The sequence below is a fragment of the Acromyrmex echinatior genome, chromosome 7, assembly GCF_024713525.1.
Source record: "Acromyrmex echinatior isolate Ae372 chromosome 7, ASM2471352v2, whole genome shotgun sequence".
Classification (NCBI taxonomy): Eukaryota; Metazoa; Arthropoda; class Insecta; order Hymenoptera; family Formicidae; genus Acromyrmex; species Acromyrmex echinatior.
This window is the reverse complement of record NC_141858.1, coordinates 2,114,262-2,141,260: the sequence shown is the minus strand read 5'-3', so window position 1 is coordinate 2,141,260 and position 26,999 is coordinate 2,114,262. Positions and strand designations below refer to the sequence as shown.

General features: G+C 37.4%; 4 protein-coding genes and 1 pseudogene across 4 annotated transcripts in view; 3 read left to right on the top strand and 2 right to left on the bottom strand.

The window, feature by feature from the left end:
- The window catches only part of LOC105144482 (48 related 2), a 235,328-nt gene extending 227,906 nt beyond the window's left edge, over positions 1-7,422 (top strand). The window contains exon 7 of the mRNA XM_087408212.1: positions 7,032-7,422. Within this exon, the coding sequence (XP_087264338.1) occupies positions 7,032-7,055 (24 nt within the window). The 3' untranslated portion in view covers positions 7,056-7,422. The remainder of the gene's footprint in view (positions 1-7,031) is intronic.
- Positions 7,423-12,703: 5,281 nt separating this feature from the next.
- LOC147908960 (histone-lysine N-methyltransferase SETMAR-like) lies at positions 12,704-15,831 on the top strand. The gene has a single exon (XM_087407914.1). It carries the CDS (start codon positions 12,958-12,960, stop codon positions 13,693-13,695), a length of 738 nt encoding a protein of 245 aa, XP_087264040.1. The 5' UTR covers positions 12,704-12,957; the 3' UTR covers positions 13,696-15,831.
- Positions 15,832-18,053: 2,222 nt separating this feature from the next.
- Positions 18,054-19,100, bottom strand: LOC147908959 (uncharacterized). Its single transcript, XM_087407820.1, has one exon. The coding sequence runs from the start codon at positions 19,098-19,100 to the stop codon at positions 18,054-18,056; it is 1,047 nt and encodes a 348-aa protein (XP_087263946.1).
- Positions 19,101-19,111: 11 nt separating this feature from the next.
- On the top strand, positions 19,112-21,413 carry LOC147908958 (uncharacterized). Its single transcript, XM_087407819.1, has 3 exons — positions 19,112-19,952; positions 20,738-20,862; positions 21,186-21,413. The coding sequence occupies exons 1-3, from the start codon at positions 19,112-19,114 to the stop codon at positions 21,411-21,413; spliced, it is 1,194 nt and encodes a 397-aa protein (XP_087263945.1).
- LOC147908957 (uncharacterized) lies at positions 20,057-25,839 on the bottom strand (annotated as a pseudogene).
- Positions 25,840-26,999: the final 1,160 nt, after the last annotated feature.

Genomic DNA, 26,999 nt, shown 5'->3' with positions numbered 1-26,999 from the left:
AGACCTTTATCCCCTCCTGACCCTGGAGGACTTCCACCATTTTATAAGCCAGAGCATCAGCTTTGGCGCTGCCCTCCAAGCCTTTTATTTTCAAGAGACAAGGGCTCTTGTCACGGTCCGTCTGGCTTGGAGCTCGTCAATCTTGAGCTCCGTTAGGCTGACATTCTTCGTCACAGTTGCCATCGCCTCTGCCAGGTGTGGTAAGCGTTACTGCAGCCGACTTAGCCGAGTATAGTCTAGGGAGCTGTTTCCCCCTATTCACAGTTCCAGCTGGCTGTTTGATCGCAATTTTCTGAGATGCAGGTAGGCCAGAACCTCCTAGGGAGAAAAGGAGGGGGACGCTTGATATCCTCTTTTTATTTCGGGAAAGGGGTCTTTACCCTCTGTTGTTGTTGAGATATTTCCCTTCTTCCTCCTATCCACCACTGTCGCCCAGGCCTCAACTGGGGTAGCTTTTTGCGCCGCACCCGCATCCATCTGGGTCGTCTGAGACGGGAATAGACGTTTTTTCTGTGGCTTCATGTTCTTTGGGGCCTCACCCCTCTCTTACGTTCACGCCGTTTTTACCGCTACGGGTTGAATCCTATAACGATTCAAAATTGTTACGAGGGCCCTTTCGATCACTCTGTCGAGAGTTCTCCTCCACCTTTGTGGCTCTCACCTTGGGGACGGGAGGGCCCTGCGTGGGCTCTCCGCCCTTCCCAGAGGTTTAACTGAGACGAACGACGAAGCCTTTCTTGGGAACGACACTTCCGTGATGGTTCCCGGCTCGTTGTTCAGTTTCTTAGCCCTTCCCAAGATCGGCAGCCTGAAAACGTCAAGTAACTTCTCCCTACTTTAGGGATGCGATCCCTGGGAGGTGAAGAGAGGTCGGCCTCTTGCGCAACCGTCAGCAATGATTCAGGAATCCTTTGGATCCTCTCTGCTCGGATGGAAGGACCCATATTTAGCTCTCGCTGAGCTTCCTAAGCTCCGATCCCGCTTCTGGTGCAAGCGGATGATGTGCTCTTTGAATTGAGTTATCTCTCTCTCTCCTGTCCCCCAGCTTTGCTTGAGACTTTTCTCAGGCCGAAAACCTCGCAGTTGTTAAGCGAGTAGCGGTCCTCCACAAATGGCCGACGATCTTTCCCTTGATGTTCTTTGATCTCTTCATTGATCACGAGGTCGACAATATCCACCGTTACCCCCATTATTGACTCAGAGGGTTGCATATTGTAATCCTCCATCAATTCTTCCACCTCCTTTAACCTCTTCGCGTTTCTTTTGGAATAGGGATTCCGCGAGGGTGCGACTATAAAAGCCGCATCTTCCTCTAATCTTCTGGCCAATTTAGTCTTTTCATTTTCCGCCCTCTTCGTTTTTGTAGATTGTCTCTCATGCGGAGGGTTCTGGGCAGGGCGTTCAAGACCTTTCTGCTTACGAGGTGGTTCTTCCCCTTCCGCCTGAATCTCTACGTCAAAGTCAATCTCCCTCTCCGTGGTGGCCACATCGCCCAGTTTTCGCTTTTTTGAGGCCGTTGTTGAGGCATCGAGCACAGAGACTCCGTAGATCCCACGGAGCTGTGCCCATCTTAATTTAAATGAGACTAAATTCCCGCCAGATCTTGCGCTCTTTTTCTCGGAGTCAGCATTGACATCAGTCATGTCCACATCACCTTCATTCTCGACTCTTCTCCTCCTTCTCAGAGGGATTTATTTATTCATTTCTCCTCGTGAGAACCTCCTTATTCTCGGCTAGTCCTCTTCCTTTCCTTGGAAGGGAGGAGGGATCAGGAGCCGTTATAATTAGAAATCTAGTCCCTTCCTCCTCTCTCCGCAGGGATCTTTCCCAGAGCGCTTTCGCCTTTTCCCTAAGTATTATTGTAAGAAAATAATATTCCATTAGTGATTTAGTCTCCCTCCCCATCGACTCCGCCAGCCTTGTGTGTCTCACCCCTCTCCAGAGACATGACTTAGAAAGAGAGCGCTCCGAGTTTCCTCGGAAGACTGGGTTGGGCCCCAGAAATAAGACATCCGGGGCACTGAACTCCGTGCCCCTTACTAAGTAGTTTGACCCACGGTTTTTGGGTCCCCCATCTCCGACTCGGAGGTATCACTGCCGGTGGCGTCACCCGGGGATCCAATGGACGGTTCGGGTATCGGAAACGGCGCCCCCTCTGCACCTCAACCGCCATGGCGACCAGTACATCCGCTGTGAGTGATTCATGGCCCATGGAAGACAGACCGCTTAACCGGTGTCTCGCTTTGAAAGGAATCCCTGTCGCGGAAGCATCAGGTTATCTGTTCCTACCACCACCCTCGACCTAGGTCTCCGAATACGTCGGAGCAGCTTGAAGGTGGTCCAGATCATGGATACTGCCTCGGAATACCTCCAAGCGGCCCCATGGCCCGTCCACCAAGAGATAGAGGAGATGGAGGCCTTGCCGCGGAATATCCGCGCGGCCCCCTACTCTCTATACCCCGCAAAAATCATCGACACCCGCCCGACGAAACGAACAGGACTGGTACCCATCCCTGGGGACGGCAAACCGCCTCCCGTGCCACGCACAGGAGCACCCAGCGATACGGAACATAGTGGAGCAAAACAAGAATTCCTGTATATAACCCGAAAAAAATTGTTTATTTTGTACATTTTATCATTCAAAATATTTATTAAAATATTTGCTAAAAAGTCGGTTTTAATATAGAAATAAAAAGTAGGATCATTTTAGTAAATATTTTTAATGATATAATATACAAAATTAAAAAATTTTGTTTCGGATTATGTCTGAAAATTCTACGTTTCGCACTGAGCAGCAACACGCCTGCGGGAACACTCGCATCGTCGTGGATAGAGAGCTAAGCTTCTCCTAACAGTGCCGTGCCACCGGGCGTTTGAAGTCGGGATCGCCATCCCCTACCGGCACATTAGGGACAGGCCTCTGAGGAGACCCGCTTTTTTGGGGTACCAGATCCAGTGTACAGACTCCTCTAGGCTCACCAAATGTTCTATGTATGTGTCTTCCAATTTCTCCAGCTTTGCTTCCGCTTGTTCCTCGTCAATGCCATTGGCTTGCGTCACTGGCGTTCGCAGTCTTGTTATTTTCGTCTTGATGTAGCCTCGTGCTCGGCGAAGATCAGCCATTTTTGAAATCGTCTCCTTGGTGACTCGGTAGTTTGGTTGGAATTGCGGTGCGTGATGCTTTTCGAATGCTGACATTGCTTTAGAATCCGTCTCGAAGGACCAAATGTTATATATGTAATGTGAATGGTTGACTCGATACAAGACAATTTTTGCTTATAACTTTATGTTTAATGGCAATCGCGGACTTCTGCTTTCTCGTCTCGCATGGAAGTGATCCAACGTCACCACACTCGCCTCTGGATAACCGAAGGAGCCCGTATAGGACGCTCCTGGCACCCCATACCGACATCCTCGGCCGGCGGCTCCGACCACGAGAGATATCACGAGATAAGCCTTCTCACCACGACAAGATGGCGTTCCACGGGGGTATAGTAACCTAACCTTAACTTAACCATATACCCATTTGCATCATCCATGGTCAATCGCAATATGATCATTTGCAACGTGATCATTTGCAACTCGTGATCATTTGCAACTCGTGGTCAATCGCAACGTGGTCATATGCAACACATAGCCAATTCCAACTTGGCCATTTGCAACATAACCAATTGCAACGTGGTCAATTGGGACGGTTGTCAAATAAAACGTCAAATGAGACGCACCTAAAAAAAGCACGATCAAGTAGCGTTTTAAAGATGTTACTGAATCACGTCATAACGTTTGCAATAGTAAATTATTTATCTAATCTCATATAATGCATATTTTAATTTTTCGGTTATTTTCAAACAATAGTATGAATCTACAGCTTAGTATTAAGACGGAAGCTTAGTTAGTATTCTGGCACTGAAAAAACACAGTCAAGTAGTATTTGTAAAGATGTGTGTATTTGTAAAGACTGAATCTAGACATTTGTAGTGCTAAATTACATACCTACTCTCTATAGAATAGTGTGCGAATCAAGATTTTTTCTCTTTTGAATCAAAACAAATATTTTAAATCTTGATTCATCGGGCAGAATGACACTTTTTTTGTATGAAAACGCGTTGAATGGTTCTAATTTTTTCAAAATTAGAGATGAAGTAACTCAAATTTGAATGTACATTTAAAGCTCTATCTTTGCGTTTAAATGCATAATCGCTAAACCTGTCTATGATTTTTTTTTCGTCGAAATATTTAACTTTTCGTTAAGTGTTTTTAAACTTTTGGCCGGTATTGTATATATGTCGATATATATGATTCTTGAAATCTCTAAGATTCGAAATTTTTGAATAGTTTGTGATCGAATCATGACGATTCAAATTCAAATAGAATTGAATCTTAATTCGATTCAATTTGTATTTGAATTCAATTTGTAGTTTGCACATCAAAAGGTGCTTTCCATTTAGTAATATAAGTTGATATAAATTCTATATTTCTTCACATTCACAGAGTAAGATAGAGGAGCACTTATGTGTCCGAATGGAAAGCATCTTCTATAGTACAGTCAGAGCCAAAAAGATTGTAACTTTTTTTCACTGAATTTCCGAATGCGACTTGCTCAACGGGCGATTGGTTTTTTTATAGATCGACAAATAAAAATCAATCGTTCGGTGAGCAAGCTGCATTCCGAAACTTATTGAAAAAAAATTGCAACCTTTTTAGCTCTGTCTGTACATACTTCAACAATATTACTGTGATATTGTGCAATAATGTAGTGTTCTATGTTGTATTGAAAAAAATTATCTTCCCAATACCTAGGGAAAAGTAAAAGAATTGTGTACATCTAACAGAAATTTATTATTGTGAGATAGTTTTTGAAATTGTAATCTATGTAAGCGAGAATAGAAATTATAAATATTCTTCTATCATTATACCATATTGCCACATTGAATAATTTTTCATTTGGTAATATATTTGGCAAAAAAAAAGAAAAAGCGAAATTCTCATGCATCGGATAATTGTGTGCAAAAGCAAATATCGTAGAAAATGAAATATAATAGTATAATAAAATTAATACAGTATAATAAAATTAATATATCAGGAATGTGGATAAGAAAATATTTTTATGAAGTCAATGTTTAATACAAATAAATACAAAATTTTTAAAAATCGGTACAAAAATTGGACAAATTGTAACTAATTATAATTAACTCTTAGTCCAAGAAAGATAAGTAAAATTATTGGACTAAGGATAGTTACAATTTGTCGCATTTTGTTATCATTTGTATTAACATTGGCTTAATACAAACATTTTCTCATTTCTTTATTTCTGAAATATTTATTTTATTTATTTATTAGGTGTTGGAATTAATTCGTAGCGTTTTACAAGTGATGGGAAGTACTTTCATTAATGTATTTTTTAATGCTCATGTGAAATAAATAACATTCTTTCATTAAAAAACGCTACGAATTAATTCCAACACCTAATATTTTCTACGATTTTTGCTTTTGCACACAATTATTCGACGCGCGAGAAATGCTTTCGCTTTTTCTTTCTTTTTGTCAAATATATATGTCTAAAAAAAACGATTTACAACTTACAAATTTCGCGGTGGAGTCTTCAACCAAGATGTATTAAGCCAGGATGAGCACAATTTCACACTGCACAATTTCCTCGCTTTTCCTTACTACGTATTCTCTGCAAGTATGGTAGAGACTTAGGCCCAGTTCCACAACTCACAGTTAACTGTCAACCGACATTTAACTTGTTTCTCAACTCTTTCCAATTGTAAATTTGGAAAGAGATAATGAATAAGTTAAACCTCGATTAAGGGTTAATTGTGAGCTGTGGAACTGGACCTGAAGGCGTTCCGTATTCATATTCACACGCTGTAAGCATCATTTTTTCATCTTTATTGTCTATCAAGTATTAAACAAGAACCAATGATGCTTGCAATGCTGTAAGCGTAACAAATCGGAACACATCCGTATAGTAATTGATTTTCTATTCTGTTGCTGATATTGTATATACTTAAAATTCTTCTTTTATAAATGTAAGCTATAGATGTAATGAATGTCTTTTCGTAAATTAAATACATACATGTACAATATAAAAAATAAAAATAAAATCTTGAAATATGAAATATCTCTTAATATTACAGATATACTTGACTAATAAGCATGGCTATGTGCAATAGAAGAGAGGAGGGCTCTTGTCCCTCCAAAATTTGGCAAAAAGAAAGTATTGTAATTACATTATAAAATTATTATATTATAATTACATTATAAAATTTTATAATAAAAAAGTAAATTTTATAATAAAAAGGTAACATTCAATTTGTAGTTGATACGTTATTCATAAGAAAGTTTACTGAAAATCTTTGAAGATTAGTTTTAATATAAGTATAATTATACACGAAAAGAATAATTTTGTAGAAATAATTATCTGAAAGTATGGCTACATAGAAATCTGAAAATAATTGTATTGGATCATAAAAATATTTATGTAGAAAACTCAAGCATATTTAGCCATGTTGCAAAAAATTTTGATAGTTTAGCAATCAGTTTGAACATTTTACATAATTATTTTAACCAAACAAAATTTATTTTTACATCTGTATCTAAATTTTTGATTGCAGCAAAACCATTATTTCTACATAACTTTTATGTGAATATAAATTTTTGCCCCTTTCTGACTGCTCCTAGATACACCCCATGATAATAGATCTAGTATTACAAATATTTCTAAGAATTATGTATAAATATAATAAATATTTTATAAAAGAATAAATTAATGTAATAAGAGAGAGATCTGATTGCGTACATTGCTAATTTAATATAAAATATTCTCATTGATAAAATAGGAAAATTACTAGGCACCAACCGATGTGTGCTATTGAGATTGACTAATGAGACATTTCTATAATAACTATTCATTACATTAATATATATATACCGTAATACAATGCGGTAACATGATCAATATATGCATATTATTGTGTCATTTATTTGTACCTAATCTTTTTTCCAACTAATTTCTTTGCTTTTAGAAACTGTTTTGGATGGTCGTGTAACGCCAATGACATCAAAGAAGAGAATATTTATGAGCAGCATCACACCAAGATAAAAAAAACATTATGAGAAGAAGAAGAATATATTGAAATATAAATTATTCCGTAAACATAAAAAGAAGTGTAATTGCAGTTTTAATGGTCGAACAGTCAATCGGAAAACCAATGCGTTAACTGCAGGAGCAAAATCATTTTTGACAAAAGAGGCATATGCTCTATTTTCTTTTCAATCAAGATATGATTTAAAATCTAATTATAATAGACGATATGATGATACCATAAAAAAAATTGGTTTATCTTGGAACTCATCATCTTACAACTCTCCGTAATGCTATAATGCATTTCGAAAAACTTTAAATTTACCAACATCTTGAGAACTTGGCAATCAGCGATACGTACGTATGTCGACAAAATTTACCAAACTGCTTCGTAAAAAAAAAAAAATTTTTAACCAGTTAATAAAAAACATGTAGATTGTACTGATATACAGGGTGCGTCACCAAAATCCGGACAAATCGAACAATTTTTTTAAATAAAAATTTTTATATAAAAGTTTTTAATGAAAAATTAAATATTACAAAAAATCCTTTTATATGGCACTTAGGGGATTCCTGTAGGAATCGATTAGCAATTATTCGATATATCCCCCATTAGCTTGAATGACGGCCTCTATTCACGGTCTGAAGCGTTCGCACATACGTTGTAATGTAGCGCTGTCCATGCCGACAAATGCTGTCTCAATAGCAATCCTTAATGTCACATTGAGATGCCGAGATTTGTTTGTGACTCTTTCAATTACGCTCCATACGTAGTCCAAAGGATTTAAATCTGGGCTGTTGGGAGGCCAGAATTCCTTGGACAAAAACATATCGACGTTGTCTGAGAGCCAATTTTGAATCAAATAATCGATATAAAACATATGACTATCCTACTGAAAAATATATGGCCTTCCGGACGCCACAGTTTCCATCCACGGTTTCACTACATCCATCAGAACGTGCAAATACTTCTTTTGTGATAATTTCCTCTTTTTTAAAGAAATGTGGTAGCATGACATCACTCTAGCATGACTGGATACAATACCTAGCACGTGAACATTGGCCGGAAATTTCGTTCTAGCAACAACAGGAACATCCTCGGGGCTGTAGGCGAGCCATCTGTCATTCTTCCGGTTGATTTTGGCATCAAAAATAAAAATTTTTTCGTCAGAAAAGAACCTAGTTCGTCCCGGCACTTCGTTTTTCAAAGAACATAATAGCAGATTGCAGCAAGCAATTCGGTTTGTCCTGACAGCCTCAGAGAACATCTGTCGTATCTTTTATGTGTACAATTATATCGAAGGTCTTCCTCGGCAATTCGACGCATTGTTAGCTCGCTTACTCCAAAAATCAATATTAATTTTCGCAACGATTGGCCATCCGAAATCAGCGCTTGAGTCCTTTCAACGACTACGGGAGTCCTCGCGGTGCGTTCTTTCGAGTGACTCTTCCTCGCTATATTGGAACCTTCGTTGGACTATTCTAAAACCATTTAGAAAATACATTTTGACAACGTTAAACGGTTGATCTCGGGTATCCAAAGAACCGAATTATTTTCAATTTGCTGAATGCCCAGCGCGAATCGTGGCTCTTCAATTATACTCCGCACTTAGTTTCAACATCGCGGCCATTTAAGAATATGACTATTTATTAGAAGCATCAGGCTTTCTCGGACGCTAACACAACCTCTGGCTAAGGTACAATATAGCGGACAATTTAAATTGAAATTTGTCCGAATTTTGGTAACGCACCCTGTAGAAGACGAAATTGAAAAACTGAAAGATTACCTGATAAATGGATATTATACATTCGAAATCAAATATCGATAGAAATGGTATTTATTATGTCGTGGGATATTTTTGTAATTACAAATACTTTTGTAATTACAAATTCATAAATGCGCAGAATGTCAAGAAATTATTTTCGACAACAAATTACTTATAGACGACCATCAGCTATTCACGTTTTTCAATCAGTCCGATAAATTGAAAAAATAATGAAGGATTAAAATTTGTAACAAACGAAGTATTTAATATTATTCAATCACTTGAAGCTAAACATAATAGTTTATTGACAAAGTTTTTGAAAAGTAGGAGTTTGACAAAAGATTTACTTTTTTTAATACAAAACAAATATGATGTATTGTATAAATCAAATTATATTCAGAAGGATCAAGCAACTTATTTCTTAAATTATTTTTAAAAATTAGAAATTTTTGGACTGTTCATTTAATAAAAATAAATCCAGAAAAGAAATAGACAAAATCAGAAACTGAGAAGTTATTATGCATGAATAGTTATTATGATGAATCTTTTAATGAAAGCTTTGATTAATTTGCACGTTTTATAAGTTGCATGCTTTATAGATTGTCCGAAAATTCTTTATGGTCGCATTCCACTTTGTTCTTTGTATTGTTGTCGAATAGCATATTCTTCATTTGATTTTTTCTACTGTCAGTTGAAACTGATACTAAATTCTATCGAAATTTTGTTTCCTGCAATAAATATATCTATATTTCTATTAATTATATATTCATTGCGCGTTATTGATATTCTATTCTTTATTTTCTCCATAAAAATAATTATTTTGTGATATCAAAAATTATTATTGTATTTCATAGTTTTTATTCAAGTTATATACATTAGGTTACATAAAAAATAAAAAAATTATATCACATATAATATATATATATATATATATATTTATATATATATATATATGTATATATATATTAGATGTACAACTTTGCTTCCGCCGTTTTCCTATAGATGACTTTAGCGGTGGTGGTCGAAACAAATAGATTATAGACGTCATACAATAAACTTGGGCATCTGTCAACATAACCCCATAGAAACATTAGTCGATTTGTGTCTGCATCATAAAGTTATTCTCGATTGAAAATGTCAGTTTATGAGCCAAATTCTCATTTGCAAGAGATTTTAATTTTCTGCTTCAATATGAAGAAATCTGCGGCTGAGACTCATCGAATGCTCTCAAATACTTATAGTGAGGCCGCTATTAGTGAAAGAACATGTCGTGAGTGGTTTCAACGCTTCAAGAACGGTGATTTTGACATCGAAGACTGGCATAGCGGTGGAAGAGAGAAGGTTATCGAAAAGGAGGATTGCAGAATTGGAGGATTACTTGACTCGTGTCAAAATCAAGAAGAATTGGCACGATCATTGGGAGTGACTCAACAAGTCATTTCAAAACTCAAAGTCATGGGAATGATTCAGAAACAAGGAAATTGGGTGCCGTACGACTTGAAGCCGACAGATGTTGAACGACATTTGTTTACTTGTGAACAGCTGCTTGAAAGGCAAAGACGGAAGGGATTCTGCATCGCATTGTGACTGAGGACGAAAAATGGGTTCATTACGATAACCCCAAGCGCAGAAAATCATGGGGAATTCCCGGCCATGCTTCTACGTTGACGACCAAATCGAATATTCACGGCTCCAAGGTCATGCTCTGTATTTGGTGGCACCAGCTCGGCGTAGTATATTATGAGCTGTTAAAACCGACTGAAACAATCACAGGCGATCAATATCGAACGCAATTGATGCGTTTGAGCCGAGCATTGAAAGACAAACGGCCGCAATACAACGAGAAACACGATAAAGTGATTTTGCAGCATGACAATGCTCGACCCCATGTTACGAAAGTGGTCAAGACATACTTGGAAACGTTGAAATGGGAAGTCCTACCCCACCCGCCGTATTCTTCAGACGTTGCTCCCTCTGACTATCACTTGTTTCGATCAATGGCACACGGCCTGGCTGACCAGCATTTCCGGTCTTATGAAGAAGTAAAAAATTGGATCGATTCGTGGATCGCCTCAAAAGATGACCAGTTTTTTCGACGCGGGATTCGTACGCTGCCCGAAAGATGGGAGAAAGTAGTGGCCAGCGATGGACAATACTTTGAATCATAAATGTATAACCAGTTTTTTACAATAAAGCCTCGAATTTCGGAAAAAAACGGCGGAAGCAAAGTTGTATAATATATATACAGAGTACTCTCAAAACGTGGTACCAAATTTTAAGGGTATATATATTCGTTAAAACAAACCAAAAAGTCTTAATGAACAGTACTCCGAAAACTTTTTATTTCTGAGTTATGAAGCATTTTCTTTTGTGAAAAATAGAAAAAAAATTAAATCTACAATAAATATTCAATGTGCCTTCAGCTCATGTCAATACACAATTCGGCATGTTTCGTCATTGAAGGTTAAAGATTCAGATTTATTTCGTATTTGTTTCCAAGTCTCTTAGTCAGTTCATTCACGGACGCCCGTATGTGACCACCTAATTACGCAGCGATATTGTTGTATTCAATTTTGGGGAATTGTTGTATTCAACTTTGGATTGTGGACCGTGTCTAGTTTTGTGTTATCTGAGAAATGGCTAACTTTTTACACAAATTCTGAAATGACAGATATTTATTTTATGGCAGAGCAAAGGGCTTCAAAAGCAGCATGTATCATGCAGTTTATCCGAATCGCCAACAGCCAAGTAAAAGAATGTTTAACAAAATTCATGAACGCTTACGTGAGATCGGACAGTTCAAACCAAATTTAGTTGACTGCGGTAGATCACGACTTGTTAGAAGTCCAACATTCGAGGAAAATATTTTTCGCACAATTGAAGAAAATCCTGGAACATCTTATCGAAAAATCGCCCTGCAAGAAAGATCAAGCCATCACATTGTGTAGAACATTTTGCATGATCAACTTTTGCACCCCTATCATTTCCAGCACGTTTAAGCTCTTCTACCAGTTGATTTGCAACAACGGATCACTTTTTATCAATGGCTTCTTCATCGATGCAATCAAGAGCCACAATTTTTGTGCAATATTTTGTTTACTGAGGCAAGACCTTTACCTTCACCAAGAATAGGATCAATAAAGTTTATAACATGTTTGGGAAGATGAAAATCCTCATGCTATCATAGCATCACAACATCAGCATCGTTTTTCTGTGAACGTTTTGGGCAGATATTTTTGGAGACCATCTAATCGGACCTTACATTTTACCTAACAGGACAAGTGCATCTTAATTCAAAAATAATTTATTCGAACTTTTGAGAGATATTCCTTTACAACATAGACAACAAATGTGGTTCATGGACGATGGTACTTCTGCCCATTTCCTCGTTAATGTCAGACTCCATTTAACCAATCGTTTTCAAGAAAGGTGGATAGGACGGTCCATTTGTATGGCCACCTTGCTCACCGGATTTAAATCCGTTGGATTATTATCTATGGGGACACTTGAAGAGCATGATATATGCCACATCAGTTAATGCAATAGATGAATTAACACAGAGAATTGAAAATTGTTGTCAACAAATACGGAATAAACCCGGAATTGAACTTTGAATGTGTTTGATCTTCAATGAGGAGATATGCCGAATTGTGTATTGAAATGGACGGAGGGCACATTAAACATTTATTGTAAATTTAAGTTATTTTCTATTTTTCACAAAAGAAAATGCTTCATAACTCAGAAATAAAAGGTTTTCGGAATATTGTTCATTAAGACTTCTTGGTTTGTTTTAACGAGTACATATTCCTAAAATTTGGCACTTTTTGGGAATACCCTGTATATATTAAAAACATAAATAAACTTACATATATGTGTATAAACATGCGTATATAATTGTGTCACAATTATGTACATTACGATCAAATAAGTTTATTATACCAGCTTGATCAAAAAGTTTCCGGAAGAGACCACCAGGTGATGCTCTGAGTCAGCTGATTTGAGTTCTTTTTTTTGACTAGATTGCCACATCTATCATTGACATTTCCATCAAATTTTATCGCCATAGCTTGACATTTGTAAAAATTACGCCGTCTTGAGTACATGTACCTCTGCGCGTGTTTTCGATTTTTTACAGTTTTAAAAATGGAGTTGAATTTGCAACAACGAGTTTGTATTAAATTTTGCGTTAAAAATGGATTCAATGGTGCGAAAACCTTGGAAATGTTGGGAAACTGTTTCGGCAGTGATGTTCTAAAGAAAACAACCGTTTACGAGTGGCATGAACGCTTCAGAAGTGGTCGTGAATTCGTCGAGGATAACGAACGCAGTGGCAGGCCGTCGACATCGAAAACCGACGAAAACATCAATAAAGTGAGAGAAATGTTGGCCAATAACCGCAAATTAACTATCAGAGAGCTGGCAGAGGACTTAAACATTGCTTATGGATCCGTTCAGGACATTGTAGTTAATGATTTGGGTTTGCGCCGTGTTGCTGCAAAGTTGGTCCCGAAGGAACTGAATTTCATGCAAAAAAGGGACCGCGTTGACATCGCCAAAGACATGATTTCCAAGACTGAATCCGACCCAACATTCATCAAACGCATCATTACTGGAGACGAGACATGGGTTTATGAGTACGACACGCAATCCAGACATCAGGCGAGTGAATGGAGAGCTCCAAATGAGCCAAGACCGAAAAAACCACGTCGTTTTCAGTCGAAAAAGAAAGCGATGCTCACGGTTTTCATGGATTACAACGGTATTGTACATCACGAATTTTTGTCAGAAGGTCAGACAATTAATAAGGAGTTATTTGGGCGTTATGAGACGTTTGCGTGAAGCAATTCGTCAAAAAAGAAAGGATTTGTGGGTAAACAACTCGTGGATTTTGCACCATGATAACGCACCGTCGCACAGTGCCGTCATTATCCGTGAATTTTTGGTCAAGAACAAAATGAATACCATCCAACAGCCATCGAATTCATCCGATATGGCTCCCTGCGATTTTTTTCTGTTCGATCGAGTCAAAAAACCACTGCGGGGAACGCGTTTTAACAGCCGAAAGGAGGTAATGGAAAAATCGAAGACGGCTCTGGTGGCTATACCAATAATAGAGTTTCAGAAATGTTTCGAGAGCTGGATCAAGCGCTGGTATAAGTGCGTTGCAGTCGCTGGAGAGTACTTTGAAGGGGACAATATCACTTTTGATGAATAAACTTGTATTTTGAATTTTCTGAATGAATTCCGGAAACTTTTTGATCAAGCTAGTATATCAAAATATAGCTTGCATAAGAAAAAATGTTAAAATTAATCAAAAATACATCACTTTCTCTATTTTAAATTATATTTAAGTACATTTCTCATATAATTTCTCTATGCAATATTTTTAAATGTTGCAAAAATGTTATAATTTAAAGTTACAAACATTTTCTTAAAAAAGCAAATATAATATATATATATATAGCTTTATACGCACACACACACACATACACACACACACACACACACACACACACACACACACACATATATATATACCTATATATTGATTTTTATTATAAAATATATGTGTACTTTCTGTACGAATTGTTTCTGAAAAACTTATATTTTGCATATATAATTATTTTTATATCAATTAATAACTTCCGACTCCAAGAATAAATTTAACTCGGGAAAATGCCAGTAAGAGCATATGTGCGCAAATAATATATTTATATTTATAAAGCGGAAGATGCCTAAATAAAACAACAACATGTTTAGTAATAGTTATTTTTGTTTTAAATTCATTTATTTTAAAAACGTTTTTTAGGAACTGGTTAAACAACCATAAACGTTTCAAAATCATGTTTTTAAAGATAAAATATAAATAAAAAGAATAAGTGAATGATGAAGGATTGGAATTATACACATACTATATATCATTTTAATAAAATGAATTTGTTAAATTACATTGCCTGGCTGTAATATAGCAGAAACTATATTATTATTGCACAAACTATTTCCAATTTTGTCTTATTTGCGCTCTAGCCATACTAGCTCTTACTTAAAGTATCTTATAAAAAAGTTCTATATTATAAGAAAAGCGCAAATGAGATTCACTTGCTGATTGGTGAGCGATCGTATATCAAAACCAGAAATATCGAGGTCGCAACTGATCGTTCATAACAAAGTAGTTGTATATAGGGATTTTGTTAGGAATCAAATTCTAAAGGTTCTCCCGGCGAAAGATGTCAAAAGTTTTGTTTCTGACGAAATTTAATCAATCAGGAACATTTTTATTCTAATTCTAACATCATAAACAATGTTAAATAGGAGATTATCAAAGTTACGAAGTTAGTTTGCACAAAGGATCAGTACAAAGGATCACCTGCGAGCCCGATATTCTCAATTTTGATTGGTGAATGCTATTAGCCAATCAATAAGCGAAATTCATTTGTGCTTTTTTTATAATATAAGAATCTACTCTATGACCGTTATTTCATTTGTACGTTTTTGTTGTCACGATAAATGTGTGCAGGACAGAGAGATTCTCGGATTTCGCTATCTTGTAATCGATCAATAGGCTTGACAAATTTTTTCTCAGAAAATTTCCAGTCATATAATATTTAGGTAATTTTCCGGTCATATACATGTAAAATTACATGCACTTTTTTCAACGAATGTCCAGGATCTTATTATAAAAATAAGTTACATTAGATATTGTAAAAAACATTTTAAAATGGTTCTTTTATATTAAAAGAAACATTTTATAATAATTTTTATACTAGTTTCATAAATACTTAATTTATCGTTATTTCTAACGTTTCCTACATGGATACTTATAATTATAATAATATACTTATAATGTATTAAAAACATTTATTTGTAACCAAACTTGTTACTCAACATTATAGAAAAACGTTTTTTAACATTTTTTTCAATGTTTTTGTTCTACATATTTTACAATATATAGACACATGAAAAATTAAACATGATACAAAATGTAAATACTGTTATTTCCAGTCATTTAGTTATTAGACATTAAATCAATGGGTTTTATTCTTTTCAGATGTCTTCTCTTCCCCTCAACATTTAGAAGACGAGATGATAGTTGATTTGAGTGATTAACTAGTCGTTGTTTGTGCCTTTTGGCAATTAATGTTCTTTCTTCGGCATTTAGTATAGCATTTTATTTGCAGGTCACGATGGATATCTCTATCCCGGCAATACTACGGCGCATTTACTATGTTTCTGAACACTTTGTTTAAAAAAGTTTGAATGATTTTGATGTTTGAATGATTTTGATGTTTGAATAAGAACTGCATCCCTAGAGCTGAATGGTCCATAATCAATGGTCTAGATAGATTTTAGCATTAGATTTTGTTTGTATAACAGAAATTTGTTATGAATTGATAGATTGAAATTTTTGCCGATCATCTATTCCATTTTGGAATGCATATTAGTCAGCTTCATCACTCTTCATCGAAGCTTGACATCAAGGGTCATGTCAAGATACTTCGCGGTGTTAAAATATATAATCACTTGCTGATTTATAGTAATAGGCAAGAGAGGTTCCTTTCTTAGTGTAAAGTTTATGCTGGGATTTTTTTTCATTTAACTTAATTCTCTATCTTTTAGTCCAATCCACTATCTAATTGATAGCATGTTGAAATCGCGCGCACAATAGGAAGGCTCCCATCCCTTTAACTCATTCAAATAATAGTTGGCATTTTTCTCTGCAAAATAGACTTTTGGATGCGATAATTCTCGTTTGATGAAAATCTCTGTCTTCTGACCCAAACTTTGAGGAAACAGAGAAAAATCACTGGGAGCCAGATTTGATGGGTGATCAATTAATTCGAACCGCAATTCGTAAATTTTTACACAATATTCGATTTTTTTTATTTTTATTGTATAAAAACATTGACATCGACTGGCACAAATGACTGTCGAGCAACAACTGATGAGTGTCCATAATGGCTATAATTTTCACAAGTACCTTTCAAAGCATGTACGATTGTATTGTAATATCAAAATAATTTTAATCTTCATGTTGAGACTCAAAACTTTTCAAACAATCGTTGTATTATACTTGATCAATAGTAGAATGTTTATCACGAAATCCAAACTGATGTTTTATGAACGGTTTCAATCTTTTGTTAGAAATTTTTTAAAAATTTTAGCAATGATAGGAAGCTCTGGTTAAAAAAAATAATAGAAACAGATAGACTACGAAAGAGAATATCGCCGATTCTAACGTCACATATGACTTTCAATACAAATTATCAAAAAATTGGCCATTTCTATAGTACTTGTATATGTTTTTTCATTTCTGAAGATCTTCTATAGTTTTATATACAGTTTAGTATGAATCTCATTCGACTCGTGTTGTTAAATATGTATATTCAAGTGTTTCCTGGTAAAAAAATGTTTCTGAAAACTTCGTTGAAAATGTCTGAAATCATTTTTCAGAGATTTTTAGTGACATTCAGAGACTTTTTCAAAAAAATTGAGGAATTATCGGAAGAATTCTCCAAAAGTCATCTCCAAGTGTCTAAAAGTCTCTGAATTTCGTTGAAACTCGAGAATTCAGTGATGTTTCTGAAGGTAGAATTTTCATAGTTTCTCACTTTTCAGAGATTTTCATTGAATTATCCGAAAATCATCTCCAAGTGTTTAAAAGTTTCTGAATTTCGCTGAAACTCAAGAATTCAGTGATGTTTCCGAAGATAGAATTTTCATGGTTTCTCACTTTTCAGAGACTTTCAGCAATTTCTCTGAAAATCCTTTTCAAGTGTCTTTCAAGTCTCTGAATTTCGCCAAAACTCGGGAATTCAAAGATATCACTATTTTCAGAGATATTGAGTTTACAAAATTTTTCGGAGATTTTTTTTCAATAATTTTTATGTCACACAATGTCTTTCTATGAGAATGATTTCAAAAATATAAACATCTTAATCTGAATCTCTGTCAAATAGGAGTAAAATACTTTACATACTCTTCTTGATGCTTCCATGGGTGCTTTCTATATAACTAATCTGTGCTTCGCGGGTTTTCTCCATGTCTTGGTCCATTCTTGATGTGCCAACGTTTCGTGGGCCTTGCGGTCCACTTCATCAGGGCGAGGAGCAGCCTGATACTGAGCTGTTCCTCCAGGTCCTTCCTTTTTATGTTACGCTACTTGTTGAGGTGGGAGATTTTGGTGGAGGGGGGGGGGATTAGAGTGATGGGGGAGACAGATAGTGGAATCTTGGTCGGTCTTTGCTGGTCGGGAGGATGGTCTTCCATATCTTACTTATGTTATAGCCATTATCCCTGTTTAGATTATTAGAGTGTTTTTGTATTTCTATGGCTTCTCTGTATTTTCTTGGGAAGTATGATGTGGTGTTGGTTATCGTGGTTGCTTGGTCAAACAGTATTTGATGTCCTGTTTCGACGTTATGTTCTGATAGTGCCGACTGTGTGACGTGTTTCAGTCTAACGTCTCGTTGGTGTTCTTTTATCCGTAGGTTTACCATTCTCCCGGTTTCCCCGATGTATACTTGTCCGCAGGAACTCGGTATTCTGTATACTCCTGCGGAACTGAGTGGCGGTCTTGGATCTTTGGGGTTTTTTAAGATTTGTCCTATCTTCTTGGGTGGTTTGTAGATAGTTCGGATATTGTGTTTGTTCAATATCCTGCCGATCCGGTCTGTAGTTCTTTTGACGTAAGGGAGAATGGTTAGAGTCCTGTCGTCTGTTTGTGTGTTCGGAGCCGTTGTCTTGTTTGTGTGTTTGTTGATTATTTTGGTTATGTCTTTTTTGTCGTGTCCGTTGTTTTGTAGGGCCTGTTTTAGATGGTTTATTTCTGTCCGTAGATGTCCTCTGTCGGAGATGGCGAAGGCTCTGTGTACCAGTGAGTTTATTACTGATTGTTTTTGTGCTGGGTGGTGGTGTGACTCAGCATGTAAGTATCTGTCCGTGTGTGTTGTTTTTCTGTACACTTGATGCCCTAGGGTGCCGTTGGCCTCCTTTGACACCAGCACATCTAGGAATGGGAGTTTCCCGTTTTCCTCTATGTCTATGGTGAAACGGATATTGGGGTGTTGTTTGTTGAGGTGGATGAGGAATTTTCGGAGTTCAGATCTGCCGTGTCTCCATATTACAAATGTGTCGTCTACGTACCGGAACCAGACTTCTGGTTTCTTTGGGGCTTTCCTGAGAGCCTCTTTCTCGAAGTGTTCCATGAAGATGTTAGCGATTACAGGAGAAATCGGAGAGCCCATAGCTGCTCCTGATGTTTGTTCGACCATTTCTCCGAAAATTCCTCATCCACCTCAACAAACAACACCCCAATATCCGTTTCACCATAGACATAGAGGAAAACGGGAAACTCCCATTCCTAGATGTGCTGGTGTCAAAGGAGGCCAACGACACCCTAGGGCATCAAGTGTACAGAAAAACAACACACACGGACAGATACTTACATGCTGAGTCACACCACCACCCAGCACAAAAACAATCAGTAATAAACTCACTGGTACACAGAGCCTTCGCCATCTCCGACAGAGGACATCTACGGACAGAAATAAACCATCTAAAACAGGCCCTACAAAACAACGGACACGACAAAAAAGACATAACCAAAATAATCAACAAACACACAAACAAGACAATGGTTCCGAACACACAAACAGACGACAGGACTCTAACCATTCTCCCTTACGTCAAAGGAACTACAGACCGGATCGGCAGGATATTGAACAAACACAATATCCGAACTATCTACAAACCACCCAAGAAGATAGGACAAATCTTAAAAAACCCCAAAGATCCAAGACCGCCACTCAGTTCCGCAGGAGTATACAGAATACCGTGTTCCTGCGGACAAGTATACATCGGGGAAACCGGGAGAATGGTAAACCTACGGATAAAAGAACACCAACGAGACGTTAGACTGAAACACGTCACACAGTCGGCACTATCAGAACATAACGTCGAAACAGGACATCAAATACTGTTTGACCAAGCAACCACGATAACCAACACCACATCATACTTCCCAAGAAAATACAGAGAAGCCATAGAAATACAAAAACACCCTAACAATCTAAACAGGGATAATGGCTATAACATAAGTAAGATATGGAAGACCATCCTCCCGACCAGCAAAGACCGACCAAGATTCCACTATCTGTCTCCCCCATCACTCTAATCCCCCCCCCCTCCACCAAAATCTCCCACCTCAACAAGTAGCGTTACTTTACATACTGTTACGTCCTACAGATTCTTTCCTTTGGCTCCACGTCGCGATTATGGTTGCCGTCTGTGAGCGGAGCTTTCTGATAACGATCTGACAGAATTGAAAAGAGGGACCGGACAGACTCCGCGAAAACACGTAAACGCCAATCAACCCGAAAGGAATAACAACCTTAATGCAGGCTCGAAAAGAGACAAGATTGCAAAAGACATTATAAATGGACCGAAGTAGTAAAATGGACGCAATAGTAAAAATCTAAGCTTTGTCGTACGAGACTGACTAACAATTTCATTTTAGGAAAATAGACGCCACGTCGCGCTTAAAAAATCATAAATGATTACTGTGGGATAACTTCCCACAGTAGTTATCTAAGATCAGACTCGCGATTGACAATGGTAGCCCTGCACGCAAACTTAGTTATGCACGGTAACTATCTGTTTACCTAGCCATATTTTTCGCGAGAATAACAGAATTCATCATCCGTCTGGAGCAATCTTGGCTCTTTAAGGAAAAACATAAATCTTCTTTTTTTCTTGAAACTCCTCTAACGATGTACTTTAGATTAACAACGATAGGACGATATAAAAAACCGTAAATCTCGCGTTGCAACTAACTTTTGCATCCTAGACAAAGGACACAACACCCTTTTTTCAATATAAACAGAGTATAAACAGAGTATAAACAGAGGTCCGCAGGAACGCAGAGCGGTAGTACGAAATTCTAAACTCTACGCGATTCACGTCAGTAAAGTTCGCGGTCAGTACGAAATCTTAGCTACCTCGATTCACGTCAGTCCAGTTTACGAGTTAACCCATTGTCACGGGCAGTGCGGAAATTATTAAAACCCGCGCTAATCATGCCAATTCGCGATTCTATCTGAGTACGAAGTTGTGGCAAATCGTCACTGGAGTGATTAGGAGTGTCCCACTGCGACTGCCCTTCCGACGCTCTCCGCGGACAACGGATCCCCTTCCACGAGTCACCTACCGGAACCTACCTGATATCTTGGGGCCAGCTAACAGTAATCACTATTCTTTCCAGTCCACCCCCGCGTTTCCCCGCATGGAAACACATACATTATACTTAAATACATTTACACTTCAGTTTGTAGTGCGTACCATTAGGAAACGCGGACGAACTCCCTATGTCCGGAGGAGTAGGCGGAACCGTTTCCCTCGGGCCACCCACAATCGCGCCGTCACAACCGACTGGCGAACAATTCAGCGAGATCTCCTGTTCAACATTAGAGACACAATCATTAGATCTCACCTCTCCTCCTGTCATCGACCCTGATATTCAGGAAATCCTCAACTATTCCCCTCCTCCTTTCGAGGAATGATTTCCTCTCTCTCTTTCTCGCGAAGAAGGATTTTCATTCCCTCCTCCCTTGGATCAGTTCCCACCCTTCCCGTTTCAACCAAATCCCGAGCCGATCGATTGGGATCGGATGTTCAGGCTATATTCGTCCCCCTCCAACAAAGAGGATAGAGTAATCACCGTATACATCCCCAGAAATCCTACCCCTTACACCGTCCTCTACAAGTACCTCATCCCGATGTACTCCTGCAACATTTTCCTCGCCTCCCATACTCGTTAACCCTTTTCTCCCCACCCACACACACATACACACCCATAAGGTGTTAATTATATTTTTGTGTAAAAAGGAAAGAAGATGAGAAAAGTCTATTATGTACAACATTTTTTTATTTTATTATTCTTCTTCTTTTTATTGTTAATAAACGTAACTTAAGGTATTCCCCTGTCTTTTATTAAAATCACCTCTCGCATTCACTTCCCTCTAATACCTGAGGTCGCACGAGGTCCAGTCCCGGGTCAAAATCATTAAGTTCCTTGACCCAAAAAGTAGGACCGACGTTCGCACTGTCCAGCGGAACAGGTGTCATAGCATCCCTTCGGACGTTGACCCATATTCCGAGACTGAAAAGATGCGTACGACTCACAGGTGTTCGCCTCCGCGCGTATACCTGTGAGATTGAATCTAATCGTCCTTCCATACTCTCTCCATTCTTCCTCCCATTGTCTGCTTGACCAAATTTCCAAGGATTTGAATGTAACAATATCTAGAACGTAACAATACCAAATAATTCTAACAAATTCGCGTAAGTGCACATGAGATCACTCAACTGATTGATCCTTATTGTTAATTGTTTCTATTAATTCTGGGATAATAAGCATTATCGGATTACTATTCAGAACCAATAAGCATTTCTAGATAAGAAGAAAGAATCTTTTTTATAATATTAGAGAAATGAAAATTAGTCGCAAAAAAAGTGATCGCTGGCATATTGCTAGTACGTACTGCTCTAGCATTTTGTTGTCTGGAATATTTTATCATTTTTGTATTTTTTACGATATATGATTAGGATATACATACAATACACAGTGCGACAAATATGTTCCCGGACACGAACTACATCTCAGCAACCAGTGGCGACATCTGTACGTTCAAACATGCATTTTAAAGGTTGAACATTTTGCTATCATCTGTCAAAGTTTCATTCATTTTGGTTGACATATAACGAAGATATGACAGTTCATGTTAAACAAGATTTTAGTCGAGGTAGAAATTTTAATATGAAACAAAGAGCAGTGATTAAATTTAACGCAAAACTTGGTAAAAGTGCATCAGAAACATTCCGATCGATGCAACAAGTTTACGGCAGTCAATGTCTAGGTCATCGTACAGCTGTTTTTGAGTGGCATAAGCGTTTTTTGGAAGGCAGAGAGACCCTTGAAGATGACAAAAAATCAGGACGGCCAATTTTAGTTCGAACACCCGAAATGATCGAAAAAGTACGTGATTTTGTTGCAAACGATCGCAATGCATCACTAAAAATGATGAAGGAGACTTTAAATATCAGTAGAGAAACGATTCGAACCATATTACATGAAGATTTGGGTAAAACGAAGGTTTGTGCGAAGTTTGTTCCACACACATTAAGAAGCGATCAAAAATCAGCGAGAATCAATTATTCCAGAGACATCGTTGCAGTCGCAGAAAATAATCCAAATTTCCTAAAATCAATTGTTACGGGTGATGAAACATGGTGCTTTCAATATGATCCAGAAACTAAGCGTCAAAGTGCGGAATGGAAGTCAAAAAATTCACTACAAGCAAAATAAGTACGAAAAGTTCCATCAAAAATCAAGACAATGCTCATCACATTCTTTGAGCAAAGGTATTATCCACAAAGAGTTTGTTCCAACTGGCCAAACAATTATGGCGCATATTATCTCGAAGTTTTAAAGCGATTGATGGGCAGAATTCATCGTATTCGCCCCGAATGTCGATCCAGAAAATTAGTCTTTGTTGCATGATAATGCACCGAGTCACACTTCATTGATTGTCCGTCAATGTTTGGCTCGAAATCGTGTCTCTGTGTTAAATCATCCACCGTATTCACCTGATTTGGCCCCCTGCGACTTCTCATTATTCCGAAAATTGAAATTGAAATTGAAAGGACGCTTTTTTGATGACATTCCGACCATCCAATCAGCTTCTACACAGGCACTAGAGGCAATTCCGCAAACTGAGCTAGAATATGCATTTGAATCACTATTGAATCGCTGTAACAAGTGTATTGCCAGAGGAAGTGAAGCCAGAGGAGAATATTTTGAATAATAAAACCAAAAAATATGCATATTTGTTGTTTCAATTATGATTTTCAGGCCCTGTCCGGGAACATATTTGTCGCACTGTGTATGTAGGCGTAATGCGATGAATAAAAAGCAATATTGTTTATTTACGTTACATATATATTTATTATTTCACATTTAGTCACCGAGACATCCGTATGGAATTGTGCATACCGTATGGAATTGTGCAAACAAAAGTACTGTTATTACATTTTAAAATCACGCATGGGCTTTTTATATTTTCAGGTGTCTGCATAAACAAAGTACTACCGTTTATATTACATTTCTTAATATGAGTAATTTTTATGTTGTGATCGAAATTAGTCCATCATTTTCAAGCATCATTTTGCGAGTAAATAATATATCCCTTAACTGTCCATTATCATCGCGTATTTTACATATATTAATGATTATACCAATTTCCCCATTTATATTTTCGACAGAATCATTTTTTTTCTTTGAATGTCCATATGTTGCGATAGAATATCTAATGTCATCATATATCATTTTCTGAAATGCTAAACATTCTTGTACTTGTATCTGTCCTAAGCATTCTTATTCTTCGGGAAGTAAAGTGTTCCTGTACCTATCACGACGCTATTCTCGTTTCAATAAATGTTTTGCACTCGATATCTACTTGTACATATTTTATTACAAAATTGGCGAACTGTATTGCTGATGACTAATGAATTATCGAAATTAGAGACGCTTCGATAAATTAATAATCCGGATGCAACTTGCACAGCAACGCGAGCAGGACTATTTTGTAGATTCAAAAGTACTCTATTTTCATTTTCAAAACTAAAAGTTGTGTACCCACAAAGGCCCTCAATTGTGTACACTTCGACATAGGTGAAGAAGAAGGTACACATTATACGATTTCTTGTTTCCCAAAGTAGCTTTGAAATTGACAAACTTTACAAATAGAATATATGCTCTTTCTAATAGTTGAGAGTTAATTGATCTTTGCAAGAAGATATTTAATGCCGACACAAATAGAGCCAGATAGTGTACATATTTTTTTGGTAATACTCTGTGCAAACAAACTAACGAATACATGACCTCCACTCAGAGGCTTTCCATAACCGAATATCTTTTAGACTCCTCGGCGTTCTTGTAATACATTTTGGAGTTTGAACTGATATTAAATACGAATTGATAATATTCATTTTTTCTGGCGATCCCACATAATAATCTTTCCCGACAGAAGTTAACAAAATATCCATATATTGCTATTGGACACCTAAAAGACAAGAATGCATGTTCTCGGATTTGGTCATTATATTCATCAACTAATTGTAAGAATTTTATCAATAACAATCCAGATTTTATTTATGTATGCAGACAAGGGTAATACTGGGTCTCAGAGCACCCGTACCACCCTTTTAAAAGGTAGGGATGTGTTTGTACAAAAAAATGGTTCAGACAAAATTTGCAGGATTTCGGGAGATCTATCTGATGGTGACCTTGAATTTGACCTTGAGGTCGACCTTGGGCATAACTCAAGGTCAAAGTACCGTTTTACAAATGTAAATCCTTATTCATGACATCACAAATGAAAATAGCGGAAAATTTTACGTCCGAATACGTTATCAAGCCTAGGTCAAAATTACTCTTAGAGGTCATGTGGAGGTCAAGTTACTTTTAGAGCACCCGTACCAACCTTCTAAAAGATATGGATGTGTTTGTACAAAAAATAGTTCAAACAATACTAGGTATTTATTATAGCTATGATGCATCCATCTGCTGGTGAATTTGAATTCTACCTTTAGATTCATTTGTAGTCGTGTACATCGATTTTTAAAGATTCCTAATTATCAAGATCTTGAACAGTCGATGCCGCCTGTGTCAGCGTTACCCAAGATGTACCACGTGGAGGTCACAAGGTCGGACTTACACCTCGTCGGGGTGCTTTTTTAAGGTGGTTCCCCTTGCCGTCACCTTTGTTCGTACGCATGTGTTCAGTCTAGATTTTCGAAGTGTCCTCCACGTGCATGTATGCAGACTGTTATTCTTCGTTGAAAATCATCCGTCACCCGACGAATTTCGACAGGATCTAGAGACTGAATGGCTTCTCGAATTCTGTTCTTCATGTCTTTTGAAGTTGTAGGTCGTTTGCGGTATACGAGGTCTTTTATTCTTCCCCACAAATAAAAATCCAAAATTGTAAGATCCGGTGATTGTGGTGGCCAGTTATGTGGACCATATTTACCTATCCATTGGCCGCGAAATATGCGGTTCAGTTGTTGACGAGCAATGACAGACGTGTGGGCTGGACATCCATCCTGTTGAAATCACATATTTAGACGTAGTTGAAGTGGAATATCTTCAAGTAAACGTGGGAGTTCGTTTTCGAGTAAATCGACATACAGAAAACGGTTTAGATTTTCTTCAAAGAAAAATGGTCCGACGATATGCGTATCAACAATTCCGCACCAAACATTGACTTTCCAGATACGTTGATGATCAATTTCTCGATACCAATGTGGATTCTCTTGCGCCCAATAACGGAGATTATGTGTGTTCACTTCGCCGTCACTTTTGAAGGTGCACTCATCAGAAAACAAGATACTTCTATGGAAAGTAGGTAATTGTTGAGTAATCCAATTACAGAATATCAGTCTTTGTCTATGATCGTCCAATGTCATGGCCTGGTGAAGTGACATTCGATATGGATGAAATGAATTTTCTCGCAAAATTCTACTGATAGTGCTTCTACTTATTTCACTATCTCTTTATCGTCTTCTTAAAGAATCGGTAGGATTTACAAGAACAGAAGCAATTATATCAGGTGCCCGTACTGCACGAAGCGGACGATGAATTTGCATTCCTTTATTATAATCCGATTGGATGATATCTTTTTGAATTATCCGCCGTTGCAAACGACTGAAAACATTGCGCGAATGCGGTGTACGATCGGGATATTCATTTCGCTACATTCTTTCAGCTTCGCGAAAACTTCCAGCCCTACTCAAAACCGACAACATTAACGCAGCTTCTTCGCTTGAGTAAGACATATCTACCTATAAATGAATAATAATCCCCGAATATTGAAGTACCTAAGTACCTACCTACCTAGGTATAAAACGCACCTAAAAAAAAAACCGACAGTTTATAAAACTCTTAAGCGAGCAAAGGGAGAAAAGCAAAACAAACAGGTAAGTTTAGTTCAGTTCAGTTTAGTTGAGTTCAGTTCAGTTCAGTTTAGTTTAGTTTAGTGTTGTTTAATTCAGTTTAGTCGATTTACTCGAAAACGAACTCCCACGTT